General features: G+C 38.3%; 2 protein-coding genes across 9 annotated transcripts in view; one reads left to right on the forward strand and one right to left on the reverse strand.

Moving 5' to 3' along the window:
• The first annotated feature begins 3460 nt into the window (after positions 1–3460).
• On the forward strand, positions 3461–17293 carry SSR3 (signal sequence receptor, gamma (translocon-associated protein gamma)). 3 transcript variants are annotated; one of them, XM_011998047.1, is made up of 6 exons: positions 3461–3704; positions 4884–5010; positions 10055–10153; positions 13969–13970; positions 14623–14754; positions 15802–17293. In XM_011998047.1, the coding sequence occupies exons 1-5, from the start codon at positions 3572–3574 to the stop codon at positions 14733–14735; spliced, it is 474 nt and encodes a 157-aa protein (XP_011853437.1). In that variant the 5' UTR covers positions 3461–3571; the 3' UTR covers positions 14736–14754; positions 15802–17293. The 3 variants fall into 3 exon arrangements, with proteins under 3 accessions (XP_011853437.1, XP_011853436.1, XP_011853434.1); XM_011998046.1 differs by lacking the exon at positions 13969–13970 and having other exon boundaries at positions 14623–14768; XM_011998044.1 differs by lacking the exon at positions 13969–13970 and having other exon boundaries at positions 15802–16405.
• Positions 17294–19997: 2704 nt separating this feature from the next.
• The window catches only part of KCNAB1 (potassium channel, voltage gated subfamily A regulatory beta subunit 1), a 434134-nt gene continuing 430857 nt past the window's right edge, over positions 19998–23274 (reverse strand). For 5 of the 6 annotated variants that reach the window (XM_011998051.1, XM_011998048.1, XM_011998049.1 and 2 more), the window contains one exon: positions 20147–22099. In XM_011998051.1, coding sequence (XP_011853441.1) covers positions 22010–22099 — 90 coding nt within the window. In that variant the 3' untranslated portion in view covers positions 20147–22009. Of the gene's footprint in view, positions 22100–23274 lie in introns of all 6 variants that reach the window. The other variant, XM_011998050.1, reaches the window with a different exon arrangement.

Here is a 23274-nt window from a genome sequence, read left to right on the forward strand (position 1 = left end):
AGGTATGGAGAGCCCAGGCCTGCTCACCAAGGTTTGCCTATTATCCTATCTGTCCAAAAATATACTAGGGAGAGCTGCAATGTGACAGGACTATGCCTGATAATTGGTGCATAAGAAACTGCTTTTGGCTGCTTGCTCAATATAGGGTTTTTGTGAGCAGGCATGCAGAATCAGAGATTCCACTGCATGGAGGAGACCAGAATTCATTTGTGGTTAAGAGCATGCATCCTGGAATCATATTGCTTGGGTTCATAACTTGACTCCACCATTTACTGGCTGTGGAATCTAAATGAGTTATTTCACTAATCTGAGTCTCAGTTTCTTCATCTGTCAAATGGGGATAGCAAAAACATATACCTCCTAGGGTTGCTGTAGGGATGACTCAGACAATATGTGTGAAGGACAAAGCACAGAGGTGGACATATAACAAAGACTCAATTCATGTTGGTTATTATAATCAAAATAATCATGATTATTATTTGGATACTTTCACAGGTTTTGGACAGCACTTTTCATGTAGTAGCTTCTCAATAAACATTTGCTGAATGAGTACATGAACTAATAAATTAGTCAAATATCAGTGGCTGAAATATGTAGTCTGGCTGAGTAAATCATTTTACAGGTGATACTTTAAAACATTATACTTAGGGACTAATATAAGTGTTCCATCTCTTTTACAATTATTCCCATCATGAGATTTGCATTTCAAGTAGGCTTTAAAACAGAGGAGTTTTTTCTTTTTCTTTTTTTTTTCCCTCCCCACAGTAGCCCTGGATGATCCATTTGTTATTCTTTGAAGGTCCTAGTGAAAAGCTAGCAGCGGCTTTCTATATTGGCTAGGCAACTTGCAGTGTCTGACACAGAAAAATATGTTAATTTTTAGCATGCTAGATTTTCTTTCACAAAGTCATCAGTAATCTCTTACCATGTACTTGACAGCAATAAATATTATTGCTTGGGTTTTCCCCCTAATCTGGAAAGAACAAAGTGATATAATAGAAATGTTAAGCCTGAAATTCATAGATTAGACTCAGACTGGTATGGAATCAAGTGCATTTGATTCCTTTGGAGATAAGCTGTGTTGAAATGGGCAAAATATATTGTAGATCTTTGCTTGGGTAGAATTTATTACCCACTTCTCTTTCTGTTTCTTAGCACATTGTATACCCTGCTTGTCCAGTGTGCCACAGCTATATATGCCACATACAAGTGATCCTTAGGTCTTGCTGCTTGCTTTTCAAAGGGAACTAGGTAGCTCTGGTGCAAGAAAACACTGCTTCAGTACTCCAAGCGTGCTACCTTCATAACTGTAATTGTTGCCATTACCAAAAATGTTGTATCATAAGTATTATTCCCTATCATATTTCTCTAATTTACCCCCATGAAAGAATTTAAAACTCCTATTTTAGATTATCTTCTGTTTATAGTTATCTGTAGCTTTAAAAAATGTATTTTTTTCTACTAGTTCTTTTATTATATCAATTGTAACATTTATATCTACTCAACATTTCAAACTTTTATCTTTCCTATTTTAGTTGTTAAAATATTTTTCTCAGGCATAATTCTTTTTAATCTCATAATTATTGTTTCTTCTTTTCTTCTTTTAAAAGAAAGATGATTGTTGTCTCTTTGGATCTTTTAGTTTTCTGAGTTGTTTTTGTTTTTGTTTTTTTTTTTTGATGGAGTCTTGCTCTGTTGCCAGGCTGGAGTTGGAGTGTAGCGGCGCGATCTTGGCTCACTGCAACCTCCGTCTCCCGGGTTCAAGTGATTCTCCTGCCTCAGCCTCCTGAGTACCTGGGGACTACAGGTGTGCACCACCATGACAGGCTAATTTTCGTATTTTTAGTAGAGACGAGGTTTCACCATGTTGACTAGGATGGTCTCGATCTCTTGACCTTGTGATCCATCCACCTTGGTCGCCCAAAGTGCTGGAATTACAGGCATGAGCCACTGTGCCCAGCCTCTGATTTTTATCTTTTATCTTCTTTTTATATCTTTTGTTTGTTTATAAATAGGCAGAAGAAAATCTAGTTATAGAGACAGATCCAAAAAGTTTTATTTATGAATTGGTCACAGATGGAGAAGGAAAAAAATAATTAGTGTTGAAACCCACCATTTTAACCAGAGCAAATGGGTTTAAAAGAATGCAACTGAGATAGGAAAAACTGGGGGAGGAGTATGTTGTAAGAGAAAAATAATACTTTCTTTTTCTATCACTACCATGTAATAAAGAGCATTTTTTAACATCAAAAAAGACATAAACCCAGATATTTTAAAATGAATACTTTTGATTTTCTGAAAAATTCAATAGATCGTCTGTTTTCTTTTTCATTTTGCGGTGAATTAATGAAAACTTCTGGCATTAAGGAATACTTGCAGTAGATAATGGAAGGATTTATATTTCAGGAAAACTCACTCTGGTACCTGTATAGAGAATAGATTGGAAAATATTGAAGACAAAAGCTCAATTAGGACCAGTAATAGGAAGCTGTGGAGGTAGATTACAATTTGAACACTGTGAGGAAGAAAGGTATCCACAAAACTGTTGATAAGGAGGCTGGAGGTTGAGGAAGTTGTGCCTAATGCACTGGCGTGTTCTCAGTAATGAAAAGCAACATTTGCTGGGAGTGATGTGGTGGAATTTTTTTTTTTTTTGAATAAAAGATAATGTGTTGAGTTAAAAATGGAATCCAGCTGTTTTAATAGGCATACTTAAATCTTTCTGAGCTTCAGAGAAGGAGTCCTGCCTAGCCAACCTGTTCTTAGTATTATGTTTTATTTACCATGGCTTTGGAAGCCACAAAACTCTATCCGTTTATTTGAAATAAAATAGTAAGTAACTTGTAAGTGTATCAGACATATATTAAATATTACCTTCATCAATAAGATCATGAGTTTCTCAAAAACAAGAGTCCCATTTTCTTCCTACAGAGGTGGCCTACTGTTTAGTGAAAAGAGCCCACGCCTTGGAGAGCCACACCGCAAATCTACCACCCTCAGGCTCTTCATCTGCAGTGGCGGTAATGACGCGCACGTCATAAGATTCTTCAAGGTATTTGGTGAAATAAAGGATGTGTAAAGGAGAAGGGATTTTACATGAGTTAGCTATACCTTTCTCTTCTTTCTCCTTCAATGTACTCAGGCCTGGGTACGTACAGAGGGCACTAATGGCGTGGGGCCAGAAGAGCTTTTAATTTTGGAATTCTGAAGAACTGAGAACTCATGACTCTGTCATCAGCTCTGAAATGGAATATAAATAAAGTTTTGTCAATTTTTTTTAAAGCACCCACTAAACTACAAATCCCTTCTCTCTCCTCGAGGTGGACGGGTCACGTGGCTTTCCAGGAATCCGGAAGTCTGGTCCGCTCGCCCAATCACGCCCGGAATCCTAGCTAGCGGCGCCAGGTTGGCCATTCCTGGGGAAGCTTGCTCTCCGCCAAGCCGGGTACCGCCTCCGCGCGCCGCGCTGACGGGTCGTTAGCGGATACGGCGGCCGCAGGGGCGGAGTCAGGGGCCTTTGCCCGCCTTGGCGGTCGGCTCTACCTTCCAAGTTCTCGCCTCCTGCTCCGCCATGGCTCCCAAAGGCAGCTCCAAACAGCAGTCCGAGGAGGACCTGCTCCTGCAGGATTTCAGCCGCAATCTCTCGGCCAAGTCCTCCGCGCTCTTCTTCGGGAACGCGTTCATCGTGTCCGCCATCCCCATCTGTGAGTGCTGGGAGCGAGGCTGGTTTGGGAGGCCGCGGGCGGGTCGGGCTGGGCGGGGACGTGGCAGGACCCAGCCAGCAGGCCAGGCGCGGGTGCCGGCCGGGGGTCTGCGATCTCTCCAGCTCCCCTGAGCTCGGGGAGGCACAGAGCCTCTTCTTTGGGCACGGCGTTGTCGCCTGGGATCGTCCTGTTAAAGCACTCCGGCAGGTCACTTGTTAAAAGTACGCACGTTCCCGAGCTCCACCCCCGGAGAAGGTGGTTAACTAGTTCTGGGGTGGCGGCCCCGAATCTGTATTTAAACACACTCAAGCATACTGCCTGCTGCTCTTTTCCATACAACTGTTGCTTGCCGTTACGAAATTTTAAACTTACGTTATTACTTATTTTGGATAAATTAATTAGGTGAGAGACCCATGAAGTAACCCACTGAATTAGAAGTGCATCTTTACGTGAGCTACTTTACACCACTGCATAATTTTCCTGGTTTTTGCAAAAAGAGAGAAATTGAAGTGCCAGGGGTTGGGGATCTACCTTGTTTAGACTTTTTAAATAATCCCACTGTACCAATTCTAGAATTCTCACTGAGTTGGGAAAGTGCAGACTTGCACAATGTTGTTTTTAGTAGAGCTCAAGGTTCCAGAACTCTTGTCTTTTGCTGCACTGTTGTTGGAGCATTTAAAACCAAATGTATTTTTCTCTTTTGTCCTTATACAACCCAGCGTGCAATTAACGTGATGTGAAGCCATATTATGGCTCACTCATTTGACAGCACTGCTTGGATTTCTGATAACAGCCACGTCAGCAAGGAAACTATGGTTTGGGACTGCACGTGGCATTTTGGAATGGCCTGTATTTAGCATGCTAGTACCCTGATGAATGAAATTTGAAGTCTGACTTGTGATTACGTTGAGCCAGAGTTTGTTCTCATTTTAGAAGCAGAAATCTCATCTGAACTAGTAATAGGAAGGTGATGTTTTTCAAATGTTCTGAACTGGAAGGCTTGAGACTATACTGTTAACTGGTTATCTCACTTCTGAAGATCCTCAGATACTGTATTGATTGCATAACTATTAACCTGGTATTTTACCAGGCTTAGCTTTAAATAATTTCGCAGGCTTTTGTTATGGGGTTGTAATGTTTTGTTTCTTTTTGTACTTTCCCCCTTTTATTTTAATTCAGGGTTATACTGGAGAATATGGCATATGGATCTTATTCAGTCTGCTGTTTTGTATAGTGTGATGACCCTAGTAAGCACATATTTGGTAGCCTTTGCATACAAGAATGTGAAATTTGTTCTCAAGCACAAGTAAGTATGTTTTTCAAGTGAAAGTATGTACTACGTGTTGTATTTTTATATGTCTTCTTACAGATCGTTTGTGTATGTTGGTTTTAATAAGCATTAATTTGAGATATCTATGTATTAATATATATATTTTGGGGGAAAGGAACATTGATGCTAGGAAGAATTATTAACTAACTGAAGTGGAGACAATCATTCTGACATGGCTACAGAAGATTTTGAGGGTGGAATTAGAACACTTAAGCCCAAGCCTTAATAGGAGGTTCATCGGAGAAACAAACCCACCAAGTAAATTAACATTTCAAAAGCTAAATGTAATTCTTTATGGAGAGAATTGTTCTGGGCTCTTCATGTATTGTTTTTGGAAGTTAAAGAAATGATCTTTTTGTCATTATTATTATTATTATTATTATTATTATTATTTTTGAGACTGCATCTCGCTGTGTCGCCCAGGCTGGAGTGCAGTGGCTGGATCTCAGCTCACTGCAAGCTCCGCCTCCCGGGTTCACGCCATTCTCCTGCCTCAGCCTCCCGAGTAGCTGGGACTACAGCCGCCACCTCGCCCGGCTAGTTTTTGTATTTTTTAGTAGAGACGGGGTTTCACCATGTTAGCCAGGATGGTCTCGATCTCCTGACCTCGTGATTCCCCCGTCTCAGCCTCCTGAGTCGCTGGGATTACAGGTGCCCGCCATAATGCCCAGCTTTTTTGTATTTTTTAGTAGAGACGGGGTTTCACCATGTTAGCCAAGGATGGTCTCGATCTCCTGACCTAGTGATTCCCCCGTCTCAGCCTCCCAAAGTGCTGCATTATTATTTTTTGAGATAAGGTCTAGCTCTGTTGCCCAGGCTGCAGTGCAGTGGCATGATCATGGCTCACTGCAGCCTCAACCTTCCCAGGCTCAAGCGATCCTCCCACCTCAGCCTCCCAAGTAGCTGGGACTACAGGTGCAGGCTACCATGCCCAGCTAATTTTTTTGTCGGGACAGGCCACGTTGACCAGGCTGGTCTTTTTGTTTTATTACTTTTTTTTAAAGTTAAACTCTCTGTCATTTTCAATGCTAATTACATTTGTTTTCATACAAGTGTATAAAATGTAAAGGATTAACATATTCTAAGATCACACATGTTGTAAAATACAGCTTTTAGAGAAGAAAACTCAAGCCTCACCACCGTAAATTTAAACATTAATTATAAGCAATTAAATATTCTAGTTTCATAGAGGTTAAAATGCAGGAGCATCTAGACTTAGGAAAGATGGTAACATTTATTATTTCTCAGTGTCATGGTCCTCATTGTCTCATTGGAAGTGGTATAAATTATTGTTTAATTGACGCCCTTTGATGTTGCTTTCATGTACACTGTGATACTTGGGTAGGGATAGCAGGATTATTTCCCTCCTTCCTTCATGGGGCCATCTAGGTGCCATATTGCTTTGGAAGTAATTTCTTAAAGGCAATTGGAATTTCACTGAGACTTGAAGTGTGGACATACTTTGTATGTGCATTATCTTTTCATCCATAGTTCTCACTCTGGTTTGGACACTGTTTATACTCATATTGCTGTAACAGCCTCCATCTGGTCTTTTAAAACAAGTTTAGGGCCCACCCTGCCATGCACTATATAAAGCACATTACCCTATGTAATCCTTAGAGCATCCATATGAAGTGCAGGTATTTCCCTTGTTTTACTGAATGAAGAGTATGTATTTCTCCTTATGTGACATCATTTTTATCATGTCATTCTGATAACTCATCATGGCTTTTTTTTTTTTTTTTTTTGAGACAAGAGTCTCACTCTGTTGCCCAGGCTGGAGTGCAGTGGCCCAATCTTGGCTTACTGCAACCTCTGCCTCCTGGGATCAAGCGATCCTCTCACATCAGCCTCCCAAATAGCTGGGACTACAGGCACGCACTACTACCACGCCTGGCTAATTTTTGTATGTTTTGTAGAGATGGAGTTTTACCATGTTGTCCAGGCTGGTCTTGAACTTCTGAGGGCTCAAGTGATCCATCTGCCTCGGTCTCCCAAAGTGCTAGGATTACAGGTGTGAGCTGCCACGTCCAGCCATGGCCTCTTTTTTTAAAAATGTATTAAATTCTAGACCTCTGGAATGCAAGTCATCTGCTTGCTTCCTATGAGTCTGGCCTCATCTTTCAGAATTAGGCTTTAACTCTTCTGCCTCGCCCTCATATCATCCTTTGACCATGTCTTGTGCCCTCCCCCATTTAGGATTAACTTCCTTTCCATTCTTACCTGTGTTTTATTTTGAGACCTAGGAATCTTTTCCAGAGAAACCCTTCCTGACTTTGATCATTTCTTTGCTTTGTTGTCCCTGTGTTAGACTCTTTCGGAGAATGAGGAATAGAAACATGTTGAGATGATCTCAGTTAACAGGGATTTATTTTAAGAAATGGCCCAGAATGGCCTCAGCGGCTGAAGTGGCCTTCACAGTTTCCTTCCTATTGTTCTGGACACAGAGGAGCTCAGGTTTCGGGGCAGCCGTTCTGATGGACCAGCAGAGAAATTGGGTTATCTTTGTTACCTTTCTGCTTGGCAGCCCCTCAACCAACTGCCATTCTAGGATTCAGCTCATGTGGGCCTCCACTGTATGGGACTGTTTCTTGTGAGGCGTGGCCATTTGTGCATTGGGAAGCCCTCGCAAGTGGGCATCTTGTATGACCCATTCTTTGTAATACTCTTGGAACTCAGTCCCTTTGAGACTTACACTTTTTACTTGTTCTTCATATCATTTTTCATTCATCTCTTTAGAATCAAAGTCATGTTCTTTTTACCTTCTCATTTCTACTTTAGGCTTCTTGAAGACACCCGCCATATCTTACTTTATACCCCTTAAAACAGTTAATGGTACATTTAGTTCAGTAAAATTTCACTGACTTACTGACTTAATAGACTCAGAGTAGAGGGTTTTTTTTTTAGTCATAGTTTTGGCTTTATATTAAATATGTTACTGACTTTGAAACTCCTACAGATTTGCAAGATGGTTAAGGTTCAAAGATCCCACAAGATACTGAGTGTGGGTAGATGTTGGCTGTAGAAAGAAGATGGCTTCAGAGTTGACAGTCTGGGTTCCAGTGCCAGCTCTGCCACTCTTAAATGTATGGCCGTGGGCATAGTTTTCCCTATGTAGACTTCAGATTCCTCAGCTATAAATTGGGGATGCTAATGGAATCTCAGAGGGTGGTGAGGATTCATTATGATCATACATGTGACATGTTAAGCATACAGTCTGGCACATAATAAATGTTTATGTGCAGGGTTGAAGAGGTTGGGACTAAGAGAGCCCTTAGAAGTTGTTTTTGTTTTTTAAGGTGGCATAATTTAAACGATGTTTGTAAAGATGTTTTTATTTTAAGAAATCAGGCAGTGTCTTTTTTTAATCTTTAATTTTGGAAGTGTTCTGACATACTGATGTGAAAGAGTAAAGGAAGAAAAATACAATTGATTTTATGGGTTATCTCAGTTGACTGAGTGCTAGGTCACTAGCGTGACTTCTATTTTGTTTTACAGTATTCAGCACCGAGTGAGGTTTATTTTCTGAGAGCTCTAAGACAGAGGGGAGGGCTTCCTCTTAAGTTGCAGTAAACCTGCAGTGTGGTTGTTATGCCCCGGTAGGTGAGGATAAAATTCTAGACCTAGAAGAGAAATTGCTTAGTTATCTGGTGTAATGTCTTCATGAGGATTTGTCATGTGGATAATCGGTTGACTGTTCGTCCTAAAGACACATAGTGATAACCAACTCTTTTGAAAATGCAGTAGTTTATTCCTGTGTCCTAACACCTTGATAGTTGGGGTGTGTGTGTATATTTTTATGTTAAGCTAAGAAAGGTTTCTGCAGTAAACTGTCCATTTCTTTTCCGTTGGTCTTTTGTAGAAAAAAAAAAAAAAAGTAGTCTGATGTTAAGTTCAGGAAACACATTTATTTATTTTTAATTTTTCTTATTTTTCCTGTTCTCATCATCTGTTCTCATGAAGAAACATATTTAGTGCCTGGTCTGCTAAAGAGGTTCAGAGAAGAATCTGCCTGTGGAACTGAGTGTCTCAGAAATGCAAGAAGCATATTAAAAGATAGTTTTTACATAATGAATCAAAGGAATTTGGATCTTTGGAGTAAAAAGTTCATTTTAGTGTCCTAAAGTGTCTCGTAAAAAGACAGCTGTCTGCCCCCTTAGCAGCCTTTTTCTTTAGGTTTCAGAATTGATTTCCTCTTATTGTGTGATTTTTTTTTGTTTGTTTGTTTTTTTAAAGAACTATTTTTTCCTCTTTCCAGTTACCAATTTGTGTGGGGTAACGAGGTTTAAAAAGTAACTTTGTAAACCTTTTAAAAAATACATTATTAGAAACTGACTAAATGTTTTCTTTTTATTAATAACAATGTCAATTCTAACTCAGTTCTTGAGTGAGAGAGCTAAACATGGAGACATAGGTAAAATCAGTTGTAATTTGTGCTTCACTTGTATCCCAGACACCCTTGTAGTTGAAGAAGGGTTGAAAACTCCTGCCTTGAGTGACCTGGGGCTTTCTGTCCATCACACCTAGCTTAAATCGTCCTTTGGAGTAAAGTTAGAATAATTACTTTAAGATATTACAGCTGTTATTTCCTCTTTGTTTAAGCCTAGTTTTCATTCCTGTTATGTACTTGGAATTGAAATAATACATCATATACTAATGCCTTACGAAATTTATTTGTTGAACAGTTAGATGACAGATTAAAACAAAATGTAATTAAAATGATTCTTAACTAAATTGTGTTAATAGCATTTGACTTTATTAACCACATTAATTCCTAAACTTTGGAAAATTCTTTTTAAGCAGAAATCAAAACATGTCACTAATAAATTAACCACATCTTGGACATTTCTTGAACTTTTGGCTAGTGCAGTGTAATAAACTTGGACTTTCTGCTCAGCTTCTTTTCTTGAAATGTGAATATCATTCTGTTGCCAATACGAAATAGGAGTACAGAGTGTTTCTGAGAGAGTGTGATGTTCACCTCTGTAGCATATGGAAACTTTTTCTTTTTTTCTTCCAGAGTAGCACAGAAGAGGGAGGATGCTGTTTCCAAAGAAGTGACTCGAAAACTTTCTGAAGCTGATAATAGAAAGATGTCTCGGAAGGAGAAAGATGAAAGGTTTGACTCCTATTTAAAGTATGGTCATCATAAAAGGGGATACTTTTTGAATAAAATTTTTTTTTATTTTTGCTTAAAGAATGTGGATTTTGGAATTGTCTGAGGTAAATTTTGGAATTGTAGTAGTAGTAGTAATGGAAATAGTAATAGCTGATGTTTAGAGTTTTTATTACAACCGGATACTTTTATCTGTGCTATACAATAGTTGATTTATTTCAGTAAAGAGCCCTGTGAAGTAGGTACTATTTTTATCTCCTTTTTATACCTGAGGCAACAAAGGTACAGAAAGCTTGGGTAACTTGCCCAAGGTCCTGAATTAGTACATGGTAGATCCATGGTAAGAACACAGGCAGTCTGACTTGAGAGCTTGTACTTGTAACTGTCTGCTGGAATTGAGGAGGCAACAGAGCTTTGTACAGAGCAGACTTTGCCTGTTAATAGGTGTGCAACCTTGAACATATCGCCTAACCCCTCTGGGTCTGAAGGGTTTATGTGTTAACATGTCTATGTGGTGGTATTTCTGTTCCTGAGCTTCCCGAGGGATATCCAGTAATTAGTTATCTGTATTGGTTGGGAAAAAGAAAATAACTGGACTTTTCTCCTTTTGCCCAATTCTATGCCACGTTTATTAGCCCCTAGTCCCGATTTTTTCTGCCAGCTGCTCTTAGAAGGCTTATTGAGCAATCTTAACATCTGAGTAGCAGAAGTCCCTGAGTCAACTTGTGCTGAAGAATTGCCACTTAGTTTAATTGTTGTGAGTCTGCTGTTTTCATGGATCTTCAGCTTTAGTATCAAGAAGGGACTTTGTTGGAACATATTTTTTACCTCACTTTGCTCCAGAAAGACTTTGTGTGAACTTGCAGTGTTAGTGTATGTAATATATTTTCTGCATTTAATACGGTTTTCTTAAAGTGCATATAAAACAAGTAACACAACTTTAAAGAACAGAAACCATTTAAAAGGAAGAAAAGGTGCATGAGCAAGTACCTTAGAGTTAGTTACAGCAACTGAGCACTGAACTTAGTTGTGGGTTTCCAAGTGTCAGGGGAAGCATCTGAGGTCACATAGCTTTCATTGTCTGACGAGAAGCAGCATGCAAGTCCTTCTGAAAAGAAACTTTCCTGGCACTGGATCTTGGAAAGACTTTATCAAGTGGATCCTTATTTAAGGGACACTGAGTAACTTAATGAACAATGTCTTCTATAGTGGTTTTGGAAAGGTACCAAAACATTATTAAAATGATTATGTCTTATGGCTCCTTTATAAAACTGAAGGCACAGTATTACGACAATGGAGGCCTTTCTGCATGGAGCAGCTTTAATGAGGTCGGGCTGCATAGTGTTCCAGTTGCATATTTTTTGCATAGGGTTCAAGGTTAGGGAATCTAGATCACTGTTTTAGAAAAAACCTTTTGTTGAATTTTTCATTACAATGGTGTTTCTTAAACTAGGGTATGCATAGTTACCTAAATTTCAAAACATTTGTTACAGGTTTTAAAGGTTTTTGGTGATTAATTATGTCAGGGATAGTAAATGGGTTTCCTCTGCCGACTGCAGTCTTGGACAGATTTGGTCTGGCACTTGTTCTTGAGCCTGGGTCATGTCTCGGAATCTTTTTCAGTTTAGTGTTCAGGTAGTGACTACTAGTGAATCATTTGAAATTGGGAATGAAAGCTTTGCCATTTGCCGGATTAGGTATTTCAAAGTGGGGTGAGGTGGAGGTTTCATGGATATATATAAGTGCAGAGTATCAGAACATTATACAATTTCTCTTTTCATCGGTAGAAATTTGGCTATAAAAGCCATACTGGATACAGTTTGTACTGTATTGATTGCCCTTGATAACTGAGACCAGAGCCTCTCATTAAGATCTAGTTTGTTTCCCTCTGAAAGAATTCCAGGAGATTTGATGTAAGGAGAAGGCTTATCAGCATTTCTTTGCTTAGATGTGTATTTCTCAAAGCTCTGTCTACATTCATTTGGAATATATACTCCATGCCGCTTAAAAGTACTTCAAAATATTCATTTATCCAAGGATGGAAATAAGCAGAGGAGAACGTGAGATTCATTAACATTCATTCCAGAGTGCGAGTGTGGTTTCTTCTTGATTTATGGGTGATCTGTCATTTCACATTATTTGATTGTAACTGTTGCTTGGTCTCAGCTTTTCTCTTGTAGGAAGCTCTTCCTGAAAACATCCTTAAGATATTGGGAAGTGCTCTCCCAAACCAGGTTCCCTACTAGGAAGAAAATGTCTTCTACTAGGCAGAACCGTTGGCAATGAGAGCATTTGGGGGTCCTAAATTTAAAACAGAAACAAAAAAAAAGGATATGAGTGGACTCAGAAAAAGTTCTAAAGGCTGTCAGGCTTTATACACTGATGTAACTAACATGTGGTCATATTGGGATCTAGGGAAATCTAAAGGATTGGGCCACTTCTTTCATTAAAACTTTTTTGAAAATGGTTCTTGTATTAGTCCATTTTCACAGTGCTATAAAGATACTACCTGAGACTGGGTAATTTGTAAATAAAAGAGGTTTAATTGACTCACAGTTCTGCGTGGCTGGGGACGCCTCAAAAAACTTACAATCATGGTAGAAGGTGAAGGAGAAGCAAGTGCCTTCTACACAAGGTGGCAGGAGAGCGAGTGAGCGCAGGGGAAACTGCCATTTTTAAACCATCAGATCTTGTGACAACTCCCTCACTGTCACGAGAATGGCATGGGGGAAACCACACCCATGAACCAGTCACCTCCCACCAGGTCCCTCCCTCAACATGTGGGGATTACAGTTCAAGATGAGATTTGGGTGGGGACACAGAGCCAAATCATATCACTCTTATTTAGGGCTTGACAGAAAAGAAGTTAGGGAGAAGCACTGTGATGCAAGTGAGATAATTTTATCATCTAGAGTAAAGTCAGGCTGATAACCTACTTAAGCAACCTGCCTTCACTGGATCTCATGCCAGAGTCTTAAAAATGGAGGCAGTTGTCCTGAGTGTTCATTCTAGTGTTAAACCATGTTGAGACTATGCATCTTACTAGGCTGGTGTCACTGATCAGTGTTAAAATGATGTTTCCTGGAACTCCAACTCATGATTTTTAACAACTTACATTTAAACTTCTATGAAATTACAAGGTGTTTTATAGTTGATGACTGCACTTAATGTAATGTCCTTCCCTTCCTCCAAACTTACAATAAATGGAAGAGTTATTAAGTTGATGGTGTCTGTAATATGGCATGTGTTAGAGACTACAGATTTCTTATGATGAGCGTAAGATGTTAATTATTAGCCTTCATTTAGCTCCTTTACAGCCAAACCTGTTGTCTTTGGATTAGCATACATGGTGAATAAAATGTGTCAGTTACCAGTGACTTAAAGTGTTGTCCTTAGGGTTGATGGGATGTGTCATCTGACTCCAGAGTAGGTTTATCTTTTGAGGAGACAAAGTGTCTACAATAGTGGCCTTCAACCTTTTTGATAATGACCTACAGTAAAAAATATGTATTTTACCTTTTGACCAAATAAACTCACATGTGGACACATGCACATGTTTCATAAAACAATAATTATCCTGCTCTGTGTGATGTGCTGCTGATGTTTTTCTATTCTTTCCTGTTTCATTTTTTAAAAATGCTGGTCTCAGCCCACTCAATTAATTTCTGTGGGCATTCGATCCACTCGATTGAGTTCACATCCCACTAATGGGTCACAACCTACCCTTTTAAAAACTGCTTTACAAAGTTAATTAACCAACAAGAATAAAGGCTGCCTTATTCACAGGCATCCTATAACTTCCTTTTGCCTGTTTGAAGGCGTAAAAGAAAAGATGGATGAAATACTAGTAAATTAGTAAGATAAACTATCAGATCAAGTAATATAGAATAAAAAGTAAAAGAATTTTACAAACATTAAAAAGTCCTCCTAATGATTAAGTGCCTTTTTTGTTTGAATTAATGAAGATGGCTAACAATAGCCTGCTTCTGTGAGACCACAGGTAGTTTTTGTCATTGGGATTGTCTTCTGTAGGTGTGATATTGAAGTCTGATATTCGTAGGCTGTAGAAAGCCTCAAGCCCAAGGCATAGCCAAGGAACCTCCACAGGCTGCCAATCATGGAGTCTGAGTTTTAGGTAAGGGCCAAGAGAAAGACATTTGACTTAGCTGCTGATGAAAACATGCCAGTTGCCATTAATGAGTCCCTTCTTCCATAACCCTAGTTGCCTGGGAAAAATGGTAACATAACCAGTATGATGTTTTCTTCACTATCATAGAGTGAAATATTTTTTTTTTCAGTGTAAGAAAGGGGAGAATTCTGACTAAATTTAGTATTACATTCTTATCCTAGAACACTCAAGGAAAAACTTGTTTTATGATGAACTAGAGCCATATGCTACTTAAAGTTTTTTTTTTTTTTTTTTTTTTTTTATCGTATTTATAAGCTTGTTTGACTTGGTTCTGTGTCTCTAGAATCTTGTGGAAGAAGAATGAAGTTGCTGATTATGAAGCTACAACATTCTCCATCTTCTATAACAACACTCTGTTCCTGGTCGTGGTCATTGTTGCTTCCTTCTTCATATTGAAGAACTTCAACCCTACAGTGTATCCTTTTCAAGGTTGATTATCTTTTTTAGAAGCCTAGAAACAGTAGTTCGTTTTGGTTCTGACTTGTCTGGATATTTTAAGTGGAGAGAAAAGCTGCTCTGGGAGTCAGTCCATTAAATAGTGCTGACTTTAGGTAACTTTCTGGACATTTAAAATAACAGCTATTGGTTTAAGATTCTTTTAAGTTTATGAATTATGACTTTATGATAAAGTATTACAAAGCAGTCTATGGGAATCTGTGTCCTTGCCTACTTAAAAAAAAAGCTCCAAAGAGCCAAAGCAAACTTGTCATTTTTGATAGCTTTTGAAATAATAAGCCTCTGTATCTGCTGTTATTTTTGGGCTCAGGGGGTTGGGTGGATGGCCAATGCAGTTAAATAGGTTAATTCCAGTGTATCTTAATAGTGTTTCAAGATGCTGTTAAATTGAGCTTTTGGGCAAGAATCAGTCTTCTCTTATTAATTTATTAAAGTTGTTATCCAGGAATGTGCAGCCAAGATTTTAACAATTGGTGATTATGATGTAATAAAATACCAGATACCCTCCAACGTGTACCTTTTGGGAATGCTGGAGTGGTTTGCTGAAAATTGTACAGTTGTGAGGCTGGGAGTAGCTTTGAACTTTTAGAACCTCTTTGCTGTTGCAAGCCAACTGCAGCAAAACACTGATTCGCAGGGAAGACTTATTTTTCCATTGCTCTTAGGGGGGAAAAGGGAAAACAAATCTCTTTTCTCCCCATGTTCTTTGATCAGCTCTTTTCATGAAGGTTAAATGGAATTCAGATTATTCTTTGTGATCGTGTGTTCTAGGTTTCTGTCTTAAGTGTTTTTTTAAAATTGGAACACATTTCCTGTGAATGTTTTCCATTTCTTTTTGGTCTTCTGTCTGTCTTGCAAATTGTGTGCAGACAATGGGGCTGCACATCATTATGATTACACCAAGTGTCAGGAAGGAAGCAGTACGTTCCAAAGAGATGGGCTCTTTATTTTGTCGAAAAACTAATTTGGAGTTACTCATTTTTCCATAACATTAAATTTCTTACAGGAACTACATCTTGTCCATAAGTGCTTCATCAGGACTCATTGCCCTCCTGTCTACTGGCTCCAAATAGACCATGTCAGCTTCACCCCCTGGCTTTGTGGGTATGGGTGGCCTGTGGTATATGGAAAAGTCGCAGGGTGGTCAGGGTGGGAGACACACAAGATGTTTTCATAGTCTAGAGCCTTTAAAAAACCCAGCAGAATGTAACTCAGAATTTGTTTATTGGCTGTTTTTGACAGATTGCTGAAATTAAATGAATTGAAAGGGAAACTCAGAGTACCAGGACGTTTATTAAAAGGAAAAAAATGTCTTGCAATGTGCTATAATCACAAGAGGAGAAAATAACTTGTTTCCTTGATCTGTCAGAGGTCACAGTAACCTGGGCCGAGCTGTTATTATTTATTATATAACAGTAGTAGGAAGTTAATAACTGGTTCTCTGTGTTCCAAGCACAATATTGCAGCTTCTTTTGAACCATAAATATCCGAATGAATCCTCTTCCCAGGGGATTGAACAGAAGCTTAATGTTTAAAAGTGTTTGAATTTGTGATCTGAAATAACGCAAAATTAAAAACATGATTTCTCCAGTTTTCCAACTTGAGGAAGAGAAACTTGTGGAAAAGTTCTGCTGTTTTTTTTTTTTTTTTTTTTTTTAAAGAAGAAGGGCAGCCAAGGTAGTAACCTAAAAATAGTGCCCAGGCATATGAGAGTTGTCCTATGAGGTTAAAGAACACACTGTTCCGCTGTATGGCTTTGGCCCTGAGTGGCCATGGAGGTCAGCTTGACCCTGCCATGTTGGTTTGACTTACTAAGACATAGGAATCATTGTTTTCCTTGACCAGGGTCTCACACCCTGGAGGAATGTTAAGTAAGAGAGAGAACCTCTTTCCTGAATATTGACATGTAAAAGACCAAAGTAATTTTTCTGAACTTCTGCAATTCTGAGAACTTTCCAAGGAATTTACAGTAATTTTAGTGCTTGTCAGCATTTTTCCATGAGGACTTTCATACATTTGACTCTTTAGTTCACAGATTCCCATTGATTGTGAGTAAAATATTTCTCTCTTTAGCCCTTGGGGATCCAGCTGAGAGGAATCTCTTGCATTTTTTTACCAGTGTATGTACAGATATTACTTGTGTGTGCCATGACTTGAAAAAGTTTGGGAAGCTCTTTAGCAATATCAGCTAAAAGGCTATGAAATCACAGGTGACAGCAGTTGTCATTCAGTAATTTCCTACAAGCAGCACCCCAAAGGAAATACAGTCCTAATCTTTAGTATCCACTTCTAAATTTAATGTGAATTTCATATCTGTTATTAGTTGTTTTCTTTATAATTTTATAAAAATTATCCATCAGGAGTTTAACTTCCACTTCCCATGCTATTGGATGTGTTGGGCTCCATCCAACAACTTGGAAGAAAAATGGGCAGGAATACATTTGCATAATGACCCAGATCATTTTCTGCAACTGAGAATTATATTTCATCATTGCTTCCAGAAGTCTGCAATTCTTTACTTTTCCTTGGTGGATTATTATCTAGCTGCCATCACTGGATAATGTGGAGTGACTAGAGAAGTCACATTCACTGCAAGGTACAGTTAGGGTAACACTTAGGAGGTTTATTATTTTTAAAAAACTTTTCTTGAACTCCTGGCCAACATGGTGAAACCCTATCTCTACGAAAAATACAAAAATAAGTGTATTTTTTGTACACTAATTTTTGTACACACCACATGTGGTGGCGGGCGCCTGTAATCTCAGCTACTCAGAAGGCTGAGGCAGGAGAAGCTTTAACCTGGGAGGTGGAGGTTGCAGAGAGTCGAGACCCTGCCACTGCACTCCAGCCTGGGTGACAAGGGTGAGACTCCATCTCAAAAAAGAAGCAAAAAAAACCCAAAAACTTTTCTTTACTGTTGATTAAAAAAAAAAAAAAAGAGCCAGACCATAGTTTGACTGGTGGCATGGAATCTGTGTATCAAATAAATGCATTTCCTTATTTGACAAACCATCAGTGTCTACTATTTGTTACCAGAGTTGGGCCACTATCTTTTAAAATTGCTGGTGAAAACCTGCCACTAGATGGCAGTGCCTGTATAGATGGGGAAAAAATCACCACCATTCTTGGTACAATATAGTGTAGCTTAGATGAGGTGGTGAAATAGAGGTATCAGCCTAATATTCCTAATATAGTTTCTCTTGAATTAATAAACTGAAGATTTCTAGGAAAATAAGTGAGCAAAATTTGTTTCCTCTTGTGAATTTTTCCTACAGCACTCTTTTTAATCTTGATGTTTTCCAACTTTCTGTACTAATAGATACATTTCTGTGCATAAGATTATGAGGCATATACTCACAGTTCAGTAGTTTTTGTTGAGGATTTACTGTGTGAGTACTTCATTGTCAGGAATTGCAGAACCTTTTCCCCACTGCTCTCATCGTCTAAAAGTTCTGTGTGGCACACAGAGATGCGACCCACTCAGTCAGACTTAGATAGTGAAACCATACTGTAGAATTTTTGTCGTAAAAAGACCACATACCCAGCACCCGTGAAATAAAAGATTCATCTGTAACTGGGATTCAAACTGATTAAATTCCTTTGCTCATACTCGTAAGTAGCACTAAAATGTTACAACATTTTCATGTACCTATTTTTAGTTCCTCCATTTTAACTTACTAAAAATCTTGGATTGATATTCTTAACCAATAAAAGTTTACTGGTAGTCTTATTTGGCATATTATTGAAACTTGGAAAGGATAATTTGAAACAAGGTTTGAAGTTCACTGAAATACAGAGATTGAATTTATACTCAATTCTTGTGAAAAGTCTTGCTTAATAAGTATGATTAAACTTTGCTTTTTGAAATTTGTCTTTTCCCTACACTTCTTTATAAGAATCCTATGATGAAGTACATAATCTTTATTATATTACATTAACTATCATTTTTCTTTTCAAATTGCTTTATTTTTAATTTTACTTTAAGTTCTGGGATACATGTGCTGATCATGCAGGTTTGTTACATAGGTATACATGTAACCATCATTTTAATATCTCACACATAAATGCACATCTTTGTAGTTACCGATCAGATATATGTGAGGCAATGAAAGGCACTGAGCGGTTACAATAAAGGGCAGACATCAGGCCTCTGCCAGTATGTACCTGCTGTGCCTTTCTGCCTGCCCTCTTTCTTTGTTTTCAGTGTGCATGCCAGTCACTGCTGCTTCTGGAGACAGGATGGAAGGATACATGTATGTGTCATTTATGGAGAAAACCAATTTATAGATGTATCTATTAGAGCTCTAAGGGATTCTCTTTCACTTCCTTGGGACTCCCAAGCAGAGGAATTAATAGAAGACTAGGAGGGTCTTGGTTTAAATTTTCAGGAAGATAGAGACTAACTTCTCGTTGGCCTTTATGAATTTTCAGTATATCTTTTCGCTGACTTTTCCCTGTTTGATTTCTGAGTTTGGATTAATACTTAAGTTTTTTAACTTCCAACATTCTCACAATTTCTGCATAAAACTTTAAAGCCTTTTAAAGGAAAAAAAAAATCTACCTAAAGGAGCCCTGACATAGAACACAAAATGCTTGGGTTCCAGGCCTGGTTCTGCCATCAGCTAGCAGTGTGTGAGTTTGGGCAAGTTTTTTTCATCTATCCAGGCCTGCTTTGCTCATTTGTGAGAGGGATGGCTTTGCAGATTGCTAAGGTTCCTTCAAGCTCTGACATCTGCCTAATGACTTGGGCAGTCTCTTCATGAAGATCAAGTGACAGTTCTTAAAGTGGGAAGCCAGACACAGGGTTTCTAGTTTGCCTGAGATTTCCATATAGGGATGGCTGCTACCCAAGTTACCTTTTGGAATGATATATTCTCTGCCAGGGAATTCTTTTCGGAAGAGAAAAGAAAATTAGAGTGCGTGGAAATTTTCCTAAGGACGTAACTGAAATACATTATCTAGTATATTTACCGTGACAGATTCGCATATAAAAAACTGGCTCTTCCCACAGCTAAGCCATAATATTTATATTTGGTTTTGATTTGCAAGTTTTTAAAAGTGAATTCATGAAGCCTTAACCTTAGTGCAGAGTGTTCTAAAACTCAGTGAGAAATGATATCTTCAGTAGTTAATCTCCATTGATAGAAAATGTTTGGATTGCAATTTAAATCTCAGACTTTTGATCACTGCTATTTCTGTTGAGTATTCAGTGCAGCTTAGCTGCCAATATAATTTTTATTTAGATGATTATTGCCTATTTTATGGCCACATATATTTTATATGTGTATATTTTACATATATGGAAAATATACATAAGCCTTAAAATGAAAGATCAGATAAAATCTATTGTGAGATTTAATGCACAAAATGCTTTTATTACTCTAAGCAAATAAATCACATTTCCCATTAGACGGCACCTCAGCTCCTCTATACGTACAGCAGTTCACTGGATTGAATACACAATGAACAACTGAAAAAATGATCAATTTCCATCATTCTGATATTCGGGCAAAAAATTCAAACTTTGTTAGAATACAGGTACTAGTAATCAAAAAGAAAATTTCTTGATATCTCCCACTAGCATTTTCAGATTTAGAATTTAACCATGAAATACACATTTAGAAATAATGACAGAAAATAACATTTTAAAATGATACTACAATTCTTCTGTAAACCTCAAAGTGATTTCTGTATGGGGAAGTCGCTGACCAGAAAATTAAATGAGAATTTTGTACATCCTCAGATATCCAAATAAAGTTAAAGGGCCACCTCCACACCACCCCCTTCAAAAACAAAAAACATATTTTCTCTCTTTTTACAGATATTGACACAGTATATTCTCACAATTTTTCTCAAGTGGGATATTAATGAGGGTAAGTAGCCAATAGTGGCAGGGCTAGATATACCTCAGATTTCGAGTGCAACAAGGGTAAGCCCCATTAATCCATGCAAAGAACTTTCATGCATATAGTTGAGTGCATATAATAATATATAACCAGAAGTTCTTTAACATTTTGCTTTTCACTAGGCAGTTTAATTTACCCAGCATATTCTGAATAGTGACATAGCATTTTTTCACAAAGCCAGTGGTTGACTTTCATGTTAACAACGCTTCAAAAATACCAAACATTATGTTGAAAATCCCAGTGCTAATTAAACAATGAACATTTGCCTTTCTGGGTATTTTACAGGTTTACTTAAAAAACTGAGCATGTATTATGTTTATTTTTAAAGCTCAAATATTTAAACTTGCAGAAATTGTGCCTCCAAGCAGTTGACAGTATAAAGCAGGTTTTAATAAAATGTAGTAACAAATGAACACCTAATTGCAGATACATTGCATTTTCTTCAAAGCTAAGTTTCCGTAGCAGTGTAGCCCTCTCTTTTATAAATCAGCTGTAATGTCACTAAAGATTGGGTTATTCATCCTTCTACTGTCACTACTTGTAAGTGGATATAACATTAGAATCCTAATAGACATTCTGGATAAGTTGTACAAGGCCATTCTTGGGGCCACGCAACAGTAAATATTTGAAAGGTAATAAAGCCAAAATACCCAGAAATTGTAGTTTTGTTGAACAACAAATGGAACAAAACGTGTTAATATGAATGTGAAAATAGAAAAAAATATATATAAAATTCTTTCTGCTTATTCTTCCAAGCAAGACTTTTGAGTGAAGATACTGTTTTTTTTTTGTTGTTTTTTTTTTGTTTTTTTTTTGCAGTGAGATATATTTTTAATAACTATTTACTTAACAAGAATCTATTTCCTAAGAAAAATCTCTGAATTCCTTTCCTTCACTGAATTTAGTCTGTCTACTCTGTTTCTTATGCAACTCACATTGCATCTGTGGATTTTGTTCTTTTGAAAAAATATATCTGTACAGCCTTCTTTGAGTTACCAAATGCCTGAAGGTAATACATCACCTCCCGGCCCCCATATTCTTCCCATTGCATAAGCATGAGGTGTATACAGCAATGCAAGAATAGGTGACTCCAGTCCAAGATAAGAAAATAGAATGGATTTTCTTGGTTGTGAGTTTTCAGATGTGCACAGTGGTAGCGACAGCAGACACCTCAGAGAATCCAGGGAGGGACACTAGAGGTTGAGCAGCAAGCTGCTAAGTGATTGAAAAGACTGGTTAGTAACACCTTTCTGTACTGGGCACAGGCCGCTATTTTAACCATGCAGCTTCTGTGGTTCATGCATTGCCTTATGATCTATAGTCCTTCTTGCTGTAGGGCTTGTTGCGCAATATGTTATCAATCTCATTTACCACATGTGATGTCATCTTTGGGAGAACCTGAGAGCAGGAGGAGAAGTACAAAGGATATTGTTAGCAGTGTTGATCATTCGTTTTTTTTGTGCTCTATATTTAGCAAATCAATCTAGAATCGTGTATCTTCACAAATCACAGCTGAAATATAACCACCCCCCCATCACATTGTAACCTCCTTGAGGTCAGGGGCCTTGTTGATTGCATAAATGAAGGCATAAAGGCATAAGTGAAGGCTCATAGAAATATAGAGCAGCTCTATCCAATGGAAATATAATGCAAGCCACATTTGTAATTTTTAATTTTCTATTGGATACCTTAAAAAGAACAGTGAAATAAATACACATTTTTACTCCATTATGTCCAAAACATTATTCCAACATGTAATCAATATAGAAAAGATACTTGACAGTTGTTTTTGGTACTAAGTCACATCTTGTGAACATGTTACACTTAAAGCACATCTCTGTTTGGACTCGCCATCTTTCACACACACAGTAGCCACATGTGGCTAGAACTATGGTATTGCATAGCACAGGTCTAGAGACTAAGAGGAGATTTATTCTGACTGGTGGTCTGAACCCTAGTGAAAGATGGCTGGGGTTTAACAGGCATCCCAGGTAGATGGAATAGCATGGAAAAATGAACTGGAGTGATAATGTACAGTAATTAGTTGTGGGGGTGGTAAAACAGGATATGGATGGTAAGAACGGGATAAGAGTGTGGAAGGCCTTAAATGCCATTTTATGGAATCCCCACTTTAGGCAGTGGGGAACCTGTCAGGACTTCTGATCTAGGAGTAACCCCATCAGACACCTGGAGGTGGTTTGAAGGGTGAGTTGGAGGAGGTTGAAAGGGGACACAGATGTTAGATATATATTACAATCCAAGCCGGGCAATAGGGCCTTAACTAGGGCAGTGGAGCAGAAAAGAAAAATAGACCTGAGAGACATTTTGGGTGATGATGGTTTCAAGACTGAGTAACTAGAAGAATATTGGTGTTGATTATTGAGATTAGAAACCAAAGGGAAGTAGTTTGGGGAATAAGAAGTTGGGAGGGAGTAGCATGTGTTGAGTGTAAGGTGCCCGTGGAATATCCACCTAGGAGTGACTGAGCAGCTGCACATGCAGCTGTGGAGCTTCGTAGTTGCCGGAGGGCTGGAGTTGAGGGTTTGTGAGTCATTTGCACCGACATGCTGATT

Source organism: Mandrillus leucophaeus, unplaced genomic scaffold (assembly GCF_000951045.1).
Source record: "Mandrillus leucophaeus isolate KB7577 unplaced genomic scaffold, Mleu.le_1.0 Scaffold554, whole genome shotgun sequence".
Taxonomy (NCBI): Eukaryota; Metazoa; Chordata; class Mammalia; order Primates; family Cercopithecidae; genus Mandrillus; species Mandrillus leucophaeus.

Coding starts and splice junctions, on each gene's coding strand:
- SSR3 (XM_011998044.1), top strand. CDS start 3,572: ATGGCTCCCAAAGGCAGCTCCAAACAGCAGTCCGAGGAGGACCTGCTC. Junction 5,011..10,054: donor AAATTTGTTCTCAAGCACAA/GTAAGTATGTTT, acceptor TTTTTCTTCCAG/AGTAGCACAGAAGAGGGAGG. Junction 10,154..14,622: donor CGGAAGGAGAAAGATGAAAG/GTTTGACTCCTA, acceptor CTGTGTCTCTAG/AATCTTGTGGAAGAAGAATG.